At 42.6% G+C, this 18,260-nt stretch overlaps 1 protein-coding gene across 5 annotated transcripts in view; it reads right to left on the bottom strand.

The window, feature by feature from the left end:
- The window catches only part of SGSM3 (small G protein signaling modulator 3), a 247,573-nt gene that overhangs the window by 166,904 nt on the left and 62,409 nt on the right, over window positions 1–18,260 (bottom strand). For all 5 annotated transcript variants that reach the window (XM_089674219.1, XM_089674222.1, XM_089674223.1 and 2 more), the window contains exons 3-6: window positions 14,166–14,251; window positions 13,983–14,049; window positions 13,595–13,803; window positions 10,738–10,845 (exon numbers count right to left, since the gene is read on the bottom strand). In XM_089674219.1, the coding sequence (XP_089530345.1) occupies window positions 10,738–10,845; window positions 13,595–13,803; window positions 13,983–14,049; window positions 14,166–14,251 (470 nt within the window). The remainder of the gene's footprint in view (window positions 1–10,737; window positions 10,846–13,594; window positions 13,804–13,982; window positions 14,050–14,165; window positions 14,252–18,260) is intronic.

Here is an 18,260-nt window from a genome sequence, read left to right as displayed (position 1 = left end):
AGTTGGGTCTTATTAAGGTAGGATGAAAAATGCTTGACCAGCCAATCAGCTATTTTTAGATGGGAGGAAAAACTGTATATCAAGAAAAGATTTTTTTGATTGCTGACACAACATTATTATGGAGGCACAAGCCTAAAAGATAACACACATTACTGCATGCATGGAAGCTACCTAGGTGCATGTTATAGATTGAACATATGCTGAATTGTGTAGTGTCTATATGCTTGATATGAAGTATGGGACTCTGAGGGCTGCTGTTCATTGTAATATTTACAAATCCTCTGCTGGATTTTGTCATCTGTTTCAAGTATCTTGTGTCCTGTGCCGTAACCTAATAAATGCATCTCTCTGGAAGAGAACCGTTGAACTTGTTGCTGCGGGAAAATTCATTTCCTGGATAGAGAAAGTTTTGCATTCCATATTAGCTAGCAAACTCTTGCCTCAACAACAATAATTCTAACAATAATTATAGCTCCTTATCCTGGCTATTTGACAACAAACAGTACCCTCTCGGTATGAGTTTTCTAACATCAAACGGTCACTGATTTGATTACATCTATTACCAGTGCATAAAAGTTGTGTTTTTTTCTTTTAAGGTCTTAAAATACAAATCAATACCAGTTTTGCACTATAGAAATAACTATTAAACGAAGTACTCCCAAACATATTTGAAGTACCACCTGGGACACTCAAGCCACTGCTTCGAAAATCAGTCTAGTACAATGGCAGATTATGATGTACAGCATACACTGTATAGTGGACCAATATTTGGCATAGAAATCATTACAGTGTTTACAGCTAAGCAATGCAAAATATATATATATATAAAGTTAATCGCAGTGTACGCAGCCAAGAAATGTAGAGCATATGCATATAAATATATGAGAACAGGTTATTTACATTAAACTGATCTTTCAACTGATATTCTAAAAAAATAAAAGGTAACAGTTCTTAAAAAAATGTTTAATATTTAATTTGAATAATAAATAGGGCATTGTTTTGTCCCTATGCATTATAGGGAAGGTTAGTTACTTAGGGTAACTCTAAGATAAGATGTGCTGCAGTGATAGCAACAAGAAAGGTAACCTTGTGAGTGAGAGCAGACAGGGAGATATCCCCAAAAGGCTCAAAAGGCAGTTTCTGGAGAGATGGCAGATCCAGGTTGAGGTCTTAAGGGCACACAGGGGAACGTAAAGGTGTAACAATGTGGGCAATAACCTGTATGACGGCTTTCAATAAGGAGGAAGAAGTAAGTGATTTTTGAAAGAGAATCATTAGGGTCGAGACTTGTCCATTGTTGGTAACCAAGGCCTAATGTTGATCTAGACCAGATTGGAGAAAAGCCAGGATTTGTCCCATGGAGTTCTTCCTGGGATAGAAAATTATTGCTTTGCACAACAATCTTTTAACTCTGATGGTAGACCTTGCAAGAGCCATATAGAGTATAGGAATAACTGAAGCAGATAGCCCCCCTATATTTTAGAATTTATCATTCAGATTCAACAACCAGGCCATTAAAACCAGCAACCTTGAAAAAGGGAGGTAAACTGGCCCTTGGGCAGAAGATCCAGACGATCTGGAAGGGCCCAGGGAGAGCCTGCCAGAAGTCTAACGAGGTCCAAGTACCACGTCTGCCTCGGCCAGTTGGGTATGATAAGAAATCTTGGAATGCCCAACATCTTGATATTGTGGAGCAGATAAGGTTCCACAGAGGGGTAAAGCCATAAATAAGGTTAAAGTGATCCCACAGAGTCACCAAGGAGTGCACTGCGAAGGCCAAGAAACTAACCTTCCCAGTTTGTTGACCCTGGAAGCCAAGAAGTCCATGTCCCTTGTCTGTAACAGGCCTTGAAACATCCCTGGATGAAGAGACTACTCTCCAGTTGATGACTGAGGAAGTACGCCTGCCAATTTTCTGTGCCAGGAATGTGCACAGCAAACTGAGCTGGTACATGCACTTCCGCCCAAGCCAGAACTTTATCCTACCCTCTTTGATCTGTGAGACATTTTGTATCCCTCTGGTGATCAATGGAAGCCACCACTGTGCCATTGTCCGACTGATTCCTAATTGGATGACCTTAGAGTCGAGTGGTCAAGCACTGAAGAGATAAGCGAATCGCTCTAAGTTCCAGAATGCCGATCAAGAGACAAATTTCCTTCGGTGACTAAGTCCCTTGTACGGAGAAAAAGTCTAGGACTCCTTACCAGCCCCACAGGCTAGCATCCATGAGGAGGACCTCCTAGAACAGTTGTGGATAGCCTTCCCTCACTCCAGAGCTGGACTTGTGACCCACTAAGCAACGGAAAGCAGGCCCTGAGTTGCAAGCAAATGTGTTTGTCCAGATACCATGCCTGCTTTGTCTCACACAGCAAGAATGTTGAGAAGCAACAGTCTTGAGTGAAATTGGTCATAAGGGACTGCCTTGAAAGAGGCCACTATTAACTTCGGAAACATCATGGAAAGATGAAGGGCTGATTGGATCAGGAACTAAAGTGTCCAAACATGGGAGAGGAGGGAGGATTTGGACCTTGTTCTGTGTAAAGTAAATCTTGAACAGGGAGTTGTCCAGGAGAGGCCCAGGTACTCGAAGTGATAAGTCTGTTCTAGTGCAGAGTTCTGGAGGTTCAGGATCTACTTGAATAGCTACAGCATATTAACACTTTGAAACTGACAGGCAGAACCAAATGGTTGTTCCCTCAAGTGAAGGTCATCCAGATACCCCACTATGGAGATGTCCCAGGCATGAACAAAGACAAGGACAGCGGCTAGTACCTTGGTGAAAACTTGTGGTATGGTGGACAAGCCAACGGGAAGGGCAATGAACTGAAAATGCTGCGAGCCTACTTCAAAATGCAGGAAAGATGGGAACATACAAATAGGTATCCTAGATGTCTGCTGAAGCCAGAAAGGTCCACTATTGTACAGAGGCAATTACTGACCAGGAAGATTTTATATAGAACTTCTGAATTCGATTGAATGTGTAGAGAACCTACATATGCAGAATGGAGTGATAGCTGCCATTGGGCTTTGGCAATGTAAATAGGTTTGAGTAAAAACTCTGAAACATTTTCTCTTATAGGACCAGAACCACTACCCCTTCAGACAAAGCTACACCAGAGCCACCTGAGTGTGGGGATCTGTCAGTCTTTTTGAGGGATGTAGTGAGGTTTAATTACAGGAAGTGGTTGGAAAAGAGCATTAAACTCTATTTGGTAGCCCATGATAACCATGCTCTGGACCCAAACCTCTGGAATATCCTAGGTCCAGGTGGTCACAAAGGCCATCAGGTGTTCCCCCCTCTGACAAATTTGGGCATCCATTCATTGTGAGGAGAACTTTGCTCCAGGCAAAATTTTAGTCTAGGGCAGCATTTTCCATACTGCGGCCAAGGGCTGGATGTGGCCCTTTTCTTGCCTTTATCTGGTCCTTACAGCACTAATCCACCAACTGACACCAATGATGGGGCACCATTCCTCCTACGGACACCATCAACGGGGCACTATTCACCTCATTGATATCAACAATGGGACAATAGTCCTCCCATTAAAACCAACGATGGTGCACTGGTGCCAGGGCATTTTCTACTCCCACTGACCACAGTCCAGCCCTCCTAAAGCCTGGAGGTCAGTAAACTGGCCCCTGGCTTGGAAAGTTTGGATACCCTTGGTCTAGGGCTTGCAAAAGAACTGCATCCCAGGCTTGTATTTTGAAGCCTCTGGGGATGACAAAAAACTCTTTTGTTGCACGGAATTAATGAATTTTGCTGGGGCAAAAAGGTGCTTTTTTCCATCCATGATACCATGAATAAACTTGTCAGGGGCTGTACCAAAGAGGCGTTTGCCCTTGAAGAGCTTAATTACCAGTTGTTTTTTTGCACAGATTTTCTGCAGATCAATGCTTTAGCCAAAGGGTCTTCCACATGCGCAACAACATCTACCAGGCCAGGCCATCCACACAATAGAGCAGAACCACAAGCATGATTACCAACCACTGAAGGACTTAGGGATTCAAGAGGATGGAACCCAGGCCCCCGGACATATCCTTATCCCGTCCCTTCTCACACAGCAACCCGCTCATCACCCCTCTCCCTCACCACTGTTCTGACCTCCACCCCACCTAACATTCCTCACACTGAAGCCCCCTCCACACTCCTCTCCTTCGACCTTACTACCATCAAGGAAGTCACCAAGGTCTTCTCTAATGCGCGCCTCACCACCTGCCCCCTCGACCCTATCCCCTCACAACTCCAACAACCTCCCTCCTCCTCCATCCTACGCTCCCTCACCCACATCTTTAATCTCTCCCTCTCTTCCCCTCCCCTCAGAAGCACGCGCACATCACCCTTATATTTAAAAAGCCCTCCCTGGTCCCCAATGACCCGAACAACCTTAGACCCATCTCCCTGCTGCCATTTACATCCAAACTCCTTGAGCGCTTAGTCTACAATCACCTAAGCTCCCACCTCAACGACAACAACCTCCTCGATCCCCTACAGTCCGGCTTCCGTCCCCTACACTCCACCGAAACTGCCTTACTCAAACTCTCCAACGACCTGCTAACCGCCAAAGCTAACGGCCACTACTGAGTGCTCCTACTCCTCGACCTTCGACACAGTCGACCACCCCCTCCTCCTCAAAAAGCTACACTCCCTTGGCCTCAGAGACTCCGCTCTCTCCTGGCTCTCGTCCTACCTATCACAACGCTCCTTCAGCGTTACCTACAACGCTACCACCTCCCCCTCACTCCCCCTCTCTGTTGGTGTCCCTCAAGGCTCTGTCCTCGGGCCCCTTCTCTTCTCCATCTACACCTTCTCCCTTGGCCAACTCATACACTCTCATGGCTTCAACTATCACCTCTATGCAGGCGACACGCAAATTAATCTCTCCACCCCTCACCTCACCCCCTCAGTCTCTGCCTAAATCACAAGCCTACTGAATGACAAATCAGACTGGATGTTGCTCTACTTTCTTAAACTGAACCTCTCCAAAACCGAGCTCCTCGTCTTCCCCCCTACCCGCACACCACCCCCCACTGACTTCTCCATCATGTCCAACAATGCCACCATCAGGCCCGCCCACAAGCCAGAGTACTTGGGGTCATACTTGATTCCAATCTATCCTCCACTGGCTTCCGATTGCCCAACGGATCAAATTCAAAATCCTAACACTGACGTACAAAGCTGTCCATCATACTGCCCCAAACTACATCACCGACCTAATATCTAAATACCACCCAACATGCACACTCCACTCCTCACAAAACCTCCTTCTCTCTAGTTCCCTGGTCTCCTCCTCCCATGCCAAACTCCAGGACTTCTCCAGGGCATCACCCATCCTCTGGAACTCCCCACCCCAATCTATCAGACTATCACCTACTCTCCTCTCCTTTAGGCGCACCCTGAAAACCCACCTCTTCAGGGAAGCCTACCCCAACCCCTGCTAATTGCCGACCTCCTCCACTCTTCCTACCACTCCATCCCCCACGACGTTTCCTCCTGTACCGCTATCCCCTCCCTCCTAGATTGTAAACTCGAAAAAGCAGGGCCCTCGAACCCCTCGTATATTACATTGTATTGTTATCGTACTGTCGCATGTTCTGTCTCCCACTGTAATGTACAGTGCTGAGTGAACTGTTGGCGCTTTATAAATACTGTATAATAATATAATAATAATCCCAGACATCTAAAGTCTGGCATATTGACATAGCCACAATAGCAAGCTGTATGGCAAATGCTGCAGAGGAAAAAGAGGCGTTGGAAAGGCCTTCTAGCTTTTTGTCCACCAGATCTTTAACTTCTTGCCGACCAGCCACTGTAGAAATACGGTGGCAGATCGGCACGGCTGGGCAAAACCATGTTTTAAAACATGCTCTTGCAAAACAGGTAGGGGGCGCGCGCGAGGCGCGTGTCCGCCCTACCCGTCCCGCCGATCGCGGCCGTGGGTGTCAGTCCCCGGGTCACGGCTGGTCATTACCTACCGTGTCCTGGCGATTAGCGGCAATCACTGACAGAGAGGACAACTGCAGTGTTTACACTGCAGCCGTGCTTTCTGTCAGTCCCCTGTCAGCTCCTGACATGCTGATCCGGAGAGAAGAGTTTATCTCTCCGGATCAGCCTTGTTCCCGTGCAGTACACACTCCCACCCCCTAGTAAAACACTCCCCTCACACAGTTAACCCTTTCAGTAAAAAAAAAGTTAACCCCTTCCTCCCCAGTGCCATTAGTACAGTGTCAGTGGTTTTTTTTTTGCACCGATCACTGTATTGGTGTCACTGGGGATGTCAGTGACCCCAAGTCAGTTTCCCCCCAGTGTCAGAATGTCCGCCACAGTCCCGCAGTCCTGCCATAAGGCGCTGATCGACGCCATAAGTCACTGATCGACGCCGTAAGTCGCTGATTGCCGCCATTATTAGTATAAAAAAAATTAAAAATCCCAGTATCTTTCCCGCCATTTGTAAACGCTATAACTTTCACGTAAACCAATTTACATGTATTGGGGGTTTTTTTTAGCAAAGACATGTCACAGAATACATTTTGGCAGAAATTTATGACTAAATTTGATTTTTACATTTTTTTTTACTGTACGTTTTATAGCAAAAAGTCCAAAATATTGTTTTTTTTCCTCAAAATTGTCAGCCTTTTTTTTATAGCATAAAAAATAAAAAACCGCACTTGCGATCAAATACCACCAAAAGAAAGCTCAATTTGTGGGGAAAAAAGGATGTAAATTTCATTTATATACCGTATTGCATGACCGCGCAATTGTCGGTTAAACTAGCGCAGCGCTGGATAGCAAAAAAAATGGCGTAAATTGCAGTATCTATACCATAGTTTGTAGACGCTATAACATTCACACAAAGCAATCAATATACACTTATTGGGATTTTTTTTACCAAAAACATGTAGCAGAATAAATGTTGGCCTAAATTCATAACCAACTTTGAGTTTACTATATATTTTTTATAGCTGAAAGTAAAAAATATCATTTTTCTTCAAAATTTTTGGTCTTTTTTTGTTTATAGCGTGAAAAATAAAAAGCGCACAGGTGATTAAATACCACCGAAAGAAAGCTCTAATTGTGTGAAAAATAGGACATAAATTTCATTTGGGTGCAGCATTGCATGACCGCGCAATTATCAGTTGAATTAGTGCAGCGCCGAGTAGCAAAAAGAGGCCTGGTCATTAAGGGGGGTAAATCCTCAGGAGGGCAAGTGGTTAATGCCAGAATGCCCCCCTACTGGAACAGTTAAAGTCTTGGGCAAAAAGCTCAGGAAGAGCAAAGATCTTGTCTGGATTAGGCCAAACCCTTAATAAAATAGGCTGCATCAGTGAAGGAACAGGGACTGGTATTTTAGACTTGGGGCTTTTAAGTGAACCCATACTCGTAACCGTAACTAAAATCAGCTCAGGTTTTCCAGGTCTAGACATGTGCTGACTGCATCAGAAAGAGCAGCAATGGTATCCCTATGTTTTGGAGTTGTGTCAGTAGACCAAGCACCAAATCATCTACCATAAATAGGACACCATCTGCAGTATTTTTAGCTGACTGCACCAAAACAGCTGTAGCTATAGGGAAAACAGAGCTCTCTGGAGGAGAGGCCATGGATTCTCACTTGTGGCTGTGCACTGCTTCAGCACAGTTGAAAAGCTCCCTTAATCTCAGACATAGTAGCAGTAAAATCCTCCTAAGTTAATACAAAGGAGGGAGCTATCCCTGAAAGGGTTAAAGAAGACTTAGAGGAGTGTTATGACTGAGGAAGGGGACAGTGATCCAGACAATCACAGTCAGGTCTCTTTGAGAGTATACTTGCAAGCCTTTCCAGAACTGTTGATGACTCTGACACTGTCTGGGTGGGGCTTGTGGAGCTGCAAGAAGTGTGGAATCGGTCACCCATGCTCTAGTCTGGACAATGGCACATGCACTTGCAGAAAGAGCATCAATAAAGATGCAGACTCATTAAGGTGCCCAGCAAAGAGTCAAAGAAAACCGTGACAAATTGAAACACAAACTCACGCAGATGTTTATTTTACATGAAACTTACCACATGCCAGAAAAAAAATTTCTATTGCATCGCAGAGAAACTCAAAAGTGTCCTAGATGTACTAAAGGCCCAGCTGACTTAATTCACATGTTGTGGAGGTGCCCTAAGCTTCATCGATATTGAAAATATTGTAACCTCCACCTGCCAGATTACAATACTATTAGATATGGGCACATACCCCAACACCAAGCATTTGGCAAAGACACGACGCCTAAGCTTCTAATATAGTATAATAGACCTGTGCTAGAGACTCATGGGTGCAAGTTCTCTTCAGAAATTGACTTCTCTATATGAGCTTGAGCTACAGATTTACAGGAACAGCTACTGTGGATATAGAAAATCTACACACCCCTGTTAAAATGTCAGATTTCTGTGATGTAAAAAAATCAGACAAAGATAAATCATTTCAGAAGTTTTTCCACCTTTAATGTGGCCTATAAACTGTACAACTCAATTGAAACCAAACTGAAATCTTTTAGGGGTAGGGTGGGGAGTAAACATAAAAAACTAAAATAATGTGGTTGCATAAGTGTGCACACCCTCTTATAACTGGGGATGTAGCCGTGTTCAGAATTAAGCAATCACATTCCAAATCAGGTTAAATAGGGGTCAGTACACACCTGCCATCATTTAAAGTGCCTCTGATTAACCCCAAATAAAGTTCAGCTGTTCTAGCAGTCTTTCCTGACATTTTTAGTCGCATCCTACAGCAAAAGCCATGGTACGCAGAGAGCTTCCAAAGCATCAGAGGGATCTCATTGTTAAAAGGTACCAATCAGGAGAAGGGTACAAAAGAATTTCCAAGGCATTAGATATACCATGGAACACACAGAAGACAGTCATCATCAATTGAAGAAAATATGGCGCAACATTGACATTACCAAGAACTGAATGTTCCTCCAAAATCGATGAAAAGACAAGAAGAAAACTTGCCTGGGAGGCTGCCAAGAGGCCTACAGCAACATTAAAGGAGCTGCAGGAATATCTGGCAAGTACTGGCTGTGTGGTACATTTGACAACAATCTCCCATATTCTTCGCATGTCTGGACCATGGAGTACAGTGTCATGACGGAAGCCTTTTCTTACAAAGGAAAACATCCAAGCCAGGCTAAATTTTGCAAAAACACATCTGAAGTCTCCCAAAAGTATGTGGGAAAATGTGTTGTGGTCTGATGAAACCAAGGTTGACCTTTTTGGCCATAATTTCAAAAGATATGTTTGGAGCAAAAACAACACTGCACATCACCAAAACAACACCATACCCACAGTGAAGCATGGCGGTGGAAGCATCGTGCTTTTGGGCTGTTTTTCTTCAGCTGGAACTGGGTCCTTAGTCAAGGTAGAGGGAATTGTGAACAGTTCTAAAAACCAGTCAATATTGGCACAAAACCTTCCGGCTTCTGCTAGAAAACTGAACATGAAGAGGAACTTTATCTTTCAGCATGACATTGACCTAAAGCATACATCCAAATCAACACAGAAATGGCTTCACCAGAAGATTAAAGTTTTGGAATGGCCCAGCCAGAGTCCAGACCTGAATCTGACCGCAAATCTGTGGGGTGATCTAAAGAGGGCTGTGCACAGGAGATGCCCTTGCAATCTGACAGGCTTGGAGTGTTTTTGCAAGAAAGAGTGGGCAAATATTTCCAAGTCAAGATGTGCCATGCTGATAGACTCATACCCAAAAAGACTGCTGTAATAAAATCAAAAGGTGCTTCAACAAAGTATTAGTTTATGGTTGTGCACACTTATGCAACCATTATATTTTAGTTTTTTATTTTTACTTCCCTCCACCTAAAATATTTCAGTTTGTTGTTCAACAGTTTATAGGTTACATTAAAGGTGGAGAAAGTTCTGAGCGATTTATCTTTGTCTCATTTTTTTACATCACAGAAACCTGACATTTTAACAGGGGTGTGTAGACTTTTTATATCCACTGTATGCGTGAAACATCTGAAGGTCCTGCAACCCCTGGAACACCCTGAAAATGCAAAGCAACCTGTTAAACACTGGGGCTTGGTCACTATACTTGCTGTTAGCTGCCATTGTAACACTTCAGCTTGTAGTCCTATACATGCTATGTGTTGCTATTGGAAAGCTGTGGCTTGTAGCTCCAAAACTCTTATGTACTGCTAATGGAATGCTAGGACTTTTGGTACTAATTTCATACATGCTGCTATTGAAATGCTGGAAATTGTAATTCTTTACTCCTTGTGTGCTGGTATTGGAATGCTGTATATTATAGTTTTATACTTCCCATGTGCATCTGCTAGTGGAATGTTGTGACCTGTAGTTCTATAACCTCAGTGCACAGAGGCCTGTTATTGTCCATGTTGTTATTAAGTCCATTTTATGCTGGCACAACTGGTGGTGACGCTTGACCTCTGTATTGTGAATCAACGCATATCTTCTGATGTTGGAGTACATGGATGCAACCAATGATCACACTAAACAAAGTACTGTTTAGGATTTAATAGACACTTAACCCTATTTCTTGTATCTTCCTCTTCCATTCCTGTCCTTCCCACCCTACTATGTACTACACACCCTCAAAGAATTTCCCTGCAAACCAGGCTCCTTATGCCTACTCTCTGTATGCTTTCTCTCTGCATCAGTCATCAAACATCAAAGAAAGACACATATAGAAGAGAAGACTGAAAGAAAAGGATAAATTTGACTAATAGCATTCGTCAACACCTGTTTAGCTGCTAGAGTCTCATCATTCGAGCTGTTCCGTACAATGTCTCTGTAGGTCATCTCCGAATTCCTCTTTTTCTGCAGTGCACCCGAGAGTCTCATCCAAAGCTTATATAACCAAAAAAAAAAAGTTAATGATTGTTCTTACTGAAATTGCCAATGAATTTTTAAAACATAATTCCAGTTTTACACACACACACACACACACACACACACACACACTTATAAAATTATGTGACTTCCTGCTTCCTGTTCCAGTAGCAATTACCCAATGCCCCCCAAAATTTCCCAGATGTCATAGGGCAGAAGTGAGGGTGGATCTTCCCAATGATGTTACGGGCAAAAAACAGACACATTTTAACTCTTCGCCCATCTAAAACTAAAGCAAAAAAGTTTGGCTGGAGTAAGGTTGGATTTACATTCTTGTGCTGAGGAAACGCATTCCCTGTATTAAGGTTAAAAATTCCCCACAGCTTGTTCCTTCCCGCCCATCCCAAAACACTTACTTGACTCTTCTCACAATAGGCTCCTGCTGCTGTCAGGCAAATTTTGATTTTGAGAGGAGTGAGCAGGGGGCATGGCTGAGCCAAGCTGTGTGTGTCTGTGGATACACACAGTCTGTTTCCGGAGCATGCCCGTAGGGGTAGACCCTCACCATACTGCTTGCTAAGGGGGCACACGCAGGAAAGGAGAAGACAGAGCTGGCAGGAGACTCCAGAAGAAGAGCAAAGGGACTGCTCCTATTTTTTAGTTTAATTTTAAAAAATTACCTTTACAATCTTTTTAATTCCCAACCCACCTGTGTTGCAGTGCACCCAAATGTGCAATAATGAACTACTATCCCTTGAGTGCTGCTTTACAAAAAATAGCATATGTACCTTTTTTGTGCATATGGGGGTGATTGGCAGCCCATTCTATTTTTTTCTTATTAGTTCAACTCGATGGACTTGTTTCTTTTTTTCCACCTAATTATTTAAGTGGTTGTAAAGGCTGCATGAAGGTAAAACACCTTCTGTGTGCAGCATCCCCCCTAATATTAACTGGAGTCATATCACTATCCAGAGATATACACAAGAGTCTCGGCTATCCGAGGACTCTCTCTCCTTATTGGTGGAGTCAATCACAGCCAGTGAGCCAATAAGGAGAGGAAGGAGGTGAGGCCAAGTCACAGCTCTGTGTGTGAATGGACACAAAGCAGCGGCTCGGGAGTGAGCCTGCTTGGGTGCCCCCACAGCAAGATGCTTGCCCAGGGAGTATAAGGCAGGAGGGAGGGGTCAGGAGTGCCAGAAGGGGCCCCGAGAAGAGGAAGGTTGGGGCTGCTCTGTGCAAAACCACTGCACAGAGCAGGTAAGTATACCATGTTTGTTACTTTGCAAAAAATTGCAGTTAATGTTACTTTAACTACGTAGTTTAAAGCAGAACTAAACTGCATCTGAGCATCACAAACCAAAAACGCTATTCCACTAACTTTTCTTCAAAGCAAACTCATCCATCCATACATGTCTCCATGCTTTATTTTACTGAGAAATCACTTTGAAAAACACCCCCTAGCATTTTTGGCTGCGACTTTCTTAAGTAAGGGCAGATGATTCATGCAACATTTACTTCTTAGAATCCATCTGCCCTTAGCTCAGGCATGCATGCAGGAGGGTGTGCTTAGCTGAGTAAACCCACCCATCCTGCCCTTCTGAAGACTCCTGGAATGTACAGCATCATTTGCCCAGGCCTGGAAATCAAGTAAATAGAATATGCTTTCCTACGTGCTTTTGCATTTCCAGGTAGGGGGTACGCGAGAGCCGCGTGCATGCCCTACCTGCGCTGCCATTCGCAGCCTCAGCTATCAATCACTGGGTCCCGGCCGGTGATTACTCACCAGCACCCGGTGATCGCCGAGTGTTACCTACGGGGGAAAGAACTGTATGTAAACAATACAGTCCTCTCTCCTGTCAGTTCCAGCACACTGCTTTGTACGTACAAGGCAGTGTGCTTACAGTGGAAAGCACACATACAGCCTCATAGTAAAACACACACAGCACACAGTTAACCCTTTGATCGCCCCAGATGTTAACCCCTTCCTGCCCAGTGCCATTAGTACAGTGTCAGTGCTTTTTATTAGCACTGATCACTGTGTTGGTGTCACTGGGGATGTCAGGGACACCAAGTTAATTTCCCCCGTGTCAGAATACCCTCCACAGTCCCGCTGTAAGTTGCTGCTCACCACAATTACTAGTACAAAAAAAAAAAATTACAGTATATATACCGCCATTTCTAAACCCTATAACTCATGTAAACCAATTAATTTACACGTATTAGGATTTTTTTTTAGCAAAGACTTAATACATAACACATGTTGCCCTAAATTTATGCAGAAATTTGATTTTGAAAATTTTTTTTATTGGACATGTTTAAAAGTCAAAAATATTGGTTTTGTTTTCTCAAATTGTCGGGTATGTTTATAGGGCATAAAATAAACCACAGGGGTGATCAAATGCCACCAAAATAAAGCTCTATTTGTGGGGGGAAAAAAAAGAACATAAATTTCATTTGAGTGCAGCGTTGCGTGACCACGCAATTGTCAGTTAAACAACACACAGCCGTCATGCAAAAAATGGCCTGGTCAGGAAGGGGGGTAAATCCTCTGGAGGGAAAGTGGTTAAACCTACACCCCTAACCGATGTCCAATGTCTATAAACAAACAGTCTTACAATATTTCATATCTTTACTTGCAGAGGACTGTAGAATCAAGGAGGGGAGCAATGCTAGCCTTAGAAAGTTGTAGGATTTGCATGCTACTGAATTTAAATTGATACAGACTGCTAAAGACAAGTTGACACTTTTGCTTTAAGCACTGATGTACCTGTGGTCTCATACTGTGAGGAATTCCAGCTAGTACAAGCGAGCGCAGTTTGTCACAATGAGGGAGTGTCACATCTATCTTATCCCACGTTAGGTCCCCTACATCATGGTTGTGGGTAAACTCTAGGTGGGCCTGCCACTTCAGCCTCTGCTGGGGGTCTTCTGTCAGTGGGATACCCAATAGCTTACTTGAATTAGGTTCTGCACCATCTGCAATATGTAAAACAAGAAAAACAGGAAAACACAAATTAATGTATTCAGTACAGTAACAAATATAGGGATAGACAGATGTATATGAAGGCTTCAGCAGTTATCGAGATGAAGTTTTCCTCAAACTCATTTTAAGAAGAAAAAAAAAATGAACTCAGATATTTCCTTGTCATTGTTACCTTCTTTATCCACTCTGAATCCAAACTCATCATAGCGGAACTCTGGCTGCTCTACAGACTGCTCCTTCTGTAAATCATGTAGAGAGATAAAGATTTGTATAAAGAAACCTCAATATTCGTGCACAATGTTTCAGAACAACCACAAATATGCTCAAGGTGTTCCAAAGAGATACTTGTTCCTACCTGTGTGTATTTTGCAAGTATGTCCTGTGGCCACATGCTTGGTGTCAAAGCAGAGAAAGGGCCACCCGGAGATGGGGTGTAACTGCCTAAATGAAACAAAATAAAATAAATAATAAAAAGAAATATATATATATCCCAAATTAAATATACTGTTATCGATTCAGTGCCTATGCTTAAAAAAGGAGGTGATGTGGAATAGCTTCTTAAAAAGAGGGATTTTTTGGGGGGGGATTCACAAATCAAATACAATTGAGGTTTAATGTTGATAAAGGAAAGGTTATGCATTTGGGGGCTAAGAATATGCATGCATCATACATACTATGGGGAGTACAACTGGAGGAATCAATGGTGGAGAAGGATCTGGGAGTTCTGGTAGATCACAAGTTTAATAATGGCATGCAATGCCAAGCTGCGGTTTCTAAAGCGAGCAAAATCCTCTCATGTATTAAAAGAGGTATTGACTCCAGAGAGAGAGAGAGTGAGATATCATTTTACCCCTGCACAAATCATTAGTAAGACCTCATCTGGAATACGCAGTTGAGTTTTGGGCACCAATTCACAAAAAGAACACTGGGAAACTGGAGAAAGCACAGAGAAGGGCAACCAAACTGATAAGGGGCATGGAGGAGCTCAGTTATGAGGAAAGATTAGAGGAACTGAATGTATTCTCTCTTGAGAAGAGGAAATTAATGGGGGATATGATCAACATGTATAAATACATCAGTGGTTCATATAGTGAACTCTGTGTAGAGTTATTCACCGTGAGGTCATCACAGAGGACAAGGGGGCACTCCTTACGTCTGGAGGAAAAGAAATTTAATATCCAAACACAGAAAGGTTTCTTCACAGTAACAGCTGTAAAAATGTGGAATAGACTCCTCCAAGAGTTGGTTCTAGCCAGCTCAGTGGATTGCTTTATAAAAGGCCTGGATTCTTTCTTGGATTCACAGAATATAACTGGATACTAAAATTTATAGGTATAGTTGATCCAGGTATAGGATGTTCCAGGGAATATCCGATTGCCTCTCAGGTGATCAGGAAGGAATTTTTTCCCTTGCCGGAGCAAATTGGATCATGCTTTGCTGGGTTTTTTGTCTTCCTCTGGATCAACTGTGGGTGTAGGATTATAACTTTTTTTTTTTTATGGTTGAACTGGATGGACTTTGGTCTTTTTTCAGCCAGACTAACTATGTAACTATGTAAATACATTGCATCCATTCGGTCTAAATCGTGACTTTGTTTTATTTTTTGGGAGGGGGGAGGGATTCGCAAATTAAATTCATTGCACTTAATTGGTCTAAATCATGATTTTCATTTATATTTAAAACAAGATTGATGTGTATATACTGTATGTTTTTGTTTGTTTTTCAATGTCTATGCTCCTGAGAGAAGAGATCACCAAAGAAGTGGTATATTTCTCCGTTTTGAAAGATTGTAATCTATGATTACACAGTTGCTAAACATAGTAATTGATTGAAGCTGATTATTGCTGGTCTTACTAATATATAGGAAAGTATTGATGTATTAGAATGTACATATCTGTCTTTCTTGGCCTGACAAAGGGCTTGTTGCCCGAAACTGTAGCCAAACTGTAACCTTTTTGTCTGATGGACATTTAAACACACACAATGGATATAAAAAGTCTACACACACTTGTAAAAGTGCCAGTTGTTTTTAGATAGGTGTACTCGTCCTCTTATAATTAAGGATGTGGCTGTGTTCAGAATTAAACAATCCTATTCAAGCTGTTAAACAGTAGTCAGTACACACATGCTATCAATGAAAGTGACTCTGAATAAGCCCATATAAAGTTCAGCTGTTCTGCTAGAATTATTCTGACATTTAGGCTCCATTCACACGTGTGATCCAATTAGGTCTGCCTGTCAGTTTTTCAGGAGGACCTTATCAGTTGGTCCCTTAGATGTAAATGGACTTGTGTCCGTTTACACCCTCCTAGCTCCAATCTGATGCAGTCCACTTAAAGAAAATACAAAATGGAAGCGGATCCATCCTCTGCCTAGGCCTAGCAGATCAGAGGGTTATTGAATGTAAACAGATAGCTGGTCTGTTTACGCCCAGCTGCCAATACAGCAGAGTGGGCTCTGTCCGTGTCAGCTCTGCAGAAACTGAGCGAACACAAACTTGTCATCCACTCGCTCTGCTAAGTGGACAGATCCCCTGCTGAGCAAATCGATTCCACCCCATATGAAAGGGGGCTTACTCTGTTGCCTCTTACAGCAAAAGCCATGGTCCACAAAGAGCTTACAAAGCATGAAAGGGATCTCACTGTTGGAAGGTATGAGCCAGGAAAAGGTACGTAAAAATTCCAAGGCGTTAGACATACCATGGGACAAAGTGAAGACGGTCATCATCAAGTCGAAAAAATATGATGCAACTGTGACATTACCAAGAACTGGACGTTCCTCCAAAATTGATTAAAAAAAAAAGAAAGAAAACTAGGCTGGGAGGCTGCCAATAGCCCTACAGCAACATTAAAAGGAGCTGCAGGAATTTCTAGTTGGATATTACATGTGACACCAATCTCCAGTATTCTTCATCTGTGTGGGCTGTGGGGTAGGCTGGTGGGATGGAAGCCTTTTTTTTTTACTAAGAAAAACATTCAAGCCCAGTGATTTTGCAAAACCCTACATCAAGTCTACCAAAAGCAAGTGGGAAAATGTGTTATGGTTTGACGAGATCAAGGCCGAATTTTTTTGGCCATAGTTGCAGAAAGTATGTTTGGTGCAAAATTAATACTGCACATCACCAAAAAACACCATACCCATAGTGAAGCATGGTGGTGGCAGCAAGTCTCCAACCCAGTGTCAAGAACTTGCCAGAGACCAGCAGGACATGTGGGCAGGTGTTCTCAGGTCCTAGATTATAAGGGTTTGTGAATAGTTTGGTGCTTCACCTGAGAGACACAGGAGGTATCTGTCCAGGAGACAAGTGGGCTTCACCTTAGGAGACAAGTGTGAGCCATTATAGTAGTGTGCATTGAGTTTGGGAAAGAAGATATTCTGGACAGACAAGGGCCTGAGGATTAAGGCCATAGAAGGTGTGCGTGTTGAGGAGCTTGCAGTAGCTGTGAACAATGATCTGGGGGATCAGACTTGAAGCCTAGGCATTAGGTCGGAAGCAGCCATGTGGCAAGCATGAGATAGGAAACTGATGTATTTTTTCTTGTGATTAATGATGGTAATAACCCCTGAAAGGACAACTAATTTGTGTGAACTTTTTTTTCATTCTTTTTATTAAACATTGTGATAGATATTTTGGGCCTACAATAATTTTTAATATTATTGTGAACTTCTGATAGGGGTCTATCCTGTACCTTATTTACCATCTGTTGCATCACCTCAACACCCCCCTTAGGTTTCCTGTAGAGGTTTATGACAGTAAGGCCATCCAGCTGAATAAGCCCTAGAGCCATTATTTATAATACCTTCTAGGGAGTACCTGGCTTCAAAGGAGGTATGCTTCCTGGACATTGGCCCATCCTAAATTCCATCTGATGAACTACAGTTGGCCAATGTCTTTCACAAATCACAGAGCCCCCCTTTGAACAGAAATGTTCAAAAATACTGTAACCTATTGAAGGGTGGGACTACCTGGAAGGGAGGGGGTATAAAGTTCTGCCTCTTTGTCCCTTCCGGAGCCCAGACCTCAGAACATCAGGATGTCTGTGTAATGTATCAGCATTGCTCTATTTCTTTTCTATAGTCATCTCTCTATACTGATAATATACTGTATGTTATACTGTAACATTTATTTTTTATTGTAATATCATATCTTTTGTTTGATTCGATTAATAACTACTTTTCTTCTGTGTAAATAAATTAGATGTTTATTTTTTGCACAGTAGTTATCCTTTGCTATTAACATTATTGGTAATAGCCACATGAGGATTGGCTAAATTCATGTATAGACAAAAGGTTGTAATCACTTATTACATTTATAGTCTTAGATAGAACCAAGTAAAACAGTGTGGTAGAAAAACCGCCAAAATAATGTCCCCAATGTGTCAGTGCATATGTATTAATATATTTATATATAAATCACGTGAATAACACCTGTGGAACTTAAAGATTGTAT

This window comes from Staurois parvus, unplaced genomic scaffold (genome assembly GCF_062004578.1).
Source record: "Staurois parvus isolate SC_StPar_1 unplaced genomic scaffold, SC_StPar_1.0 ptg000149l, whole genome shotgun sequence".
Lineage (NCBI taxonomy): Eukaryota > Metazoa > Chordata > Amphibia > Anura > Ranidae > Staurois > Staurois parvus.
This window is presented reverse-complemented; position numbering and strand designations above follow the sequence as displayed.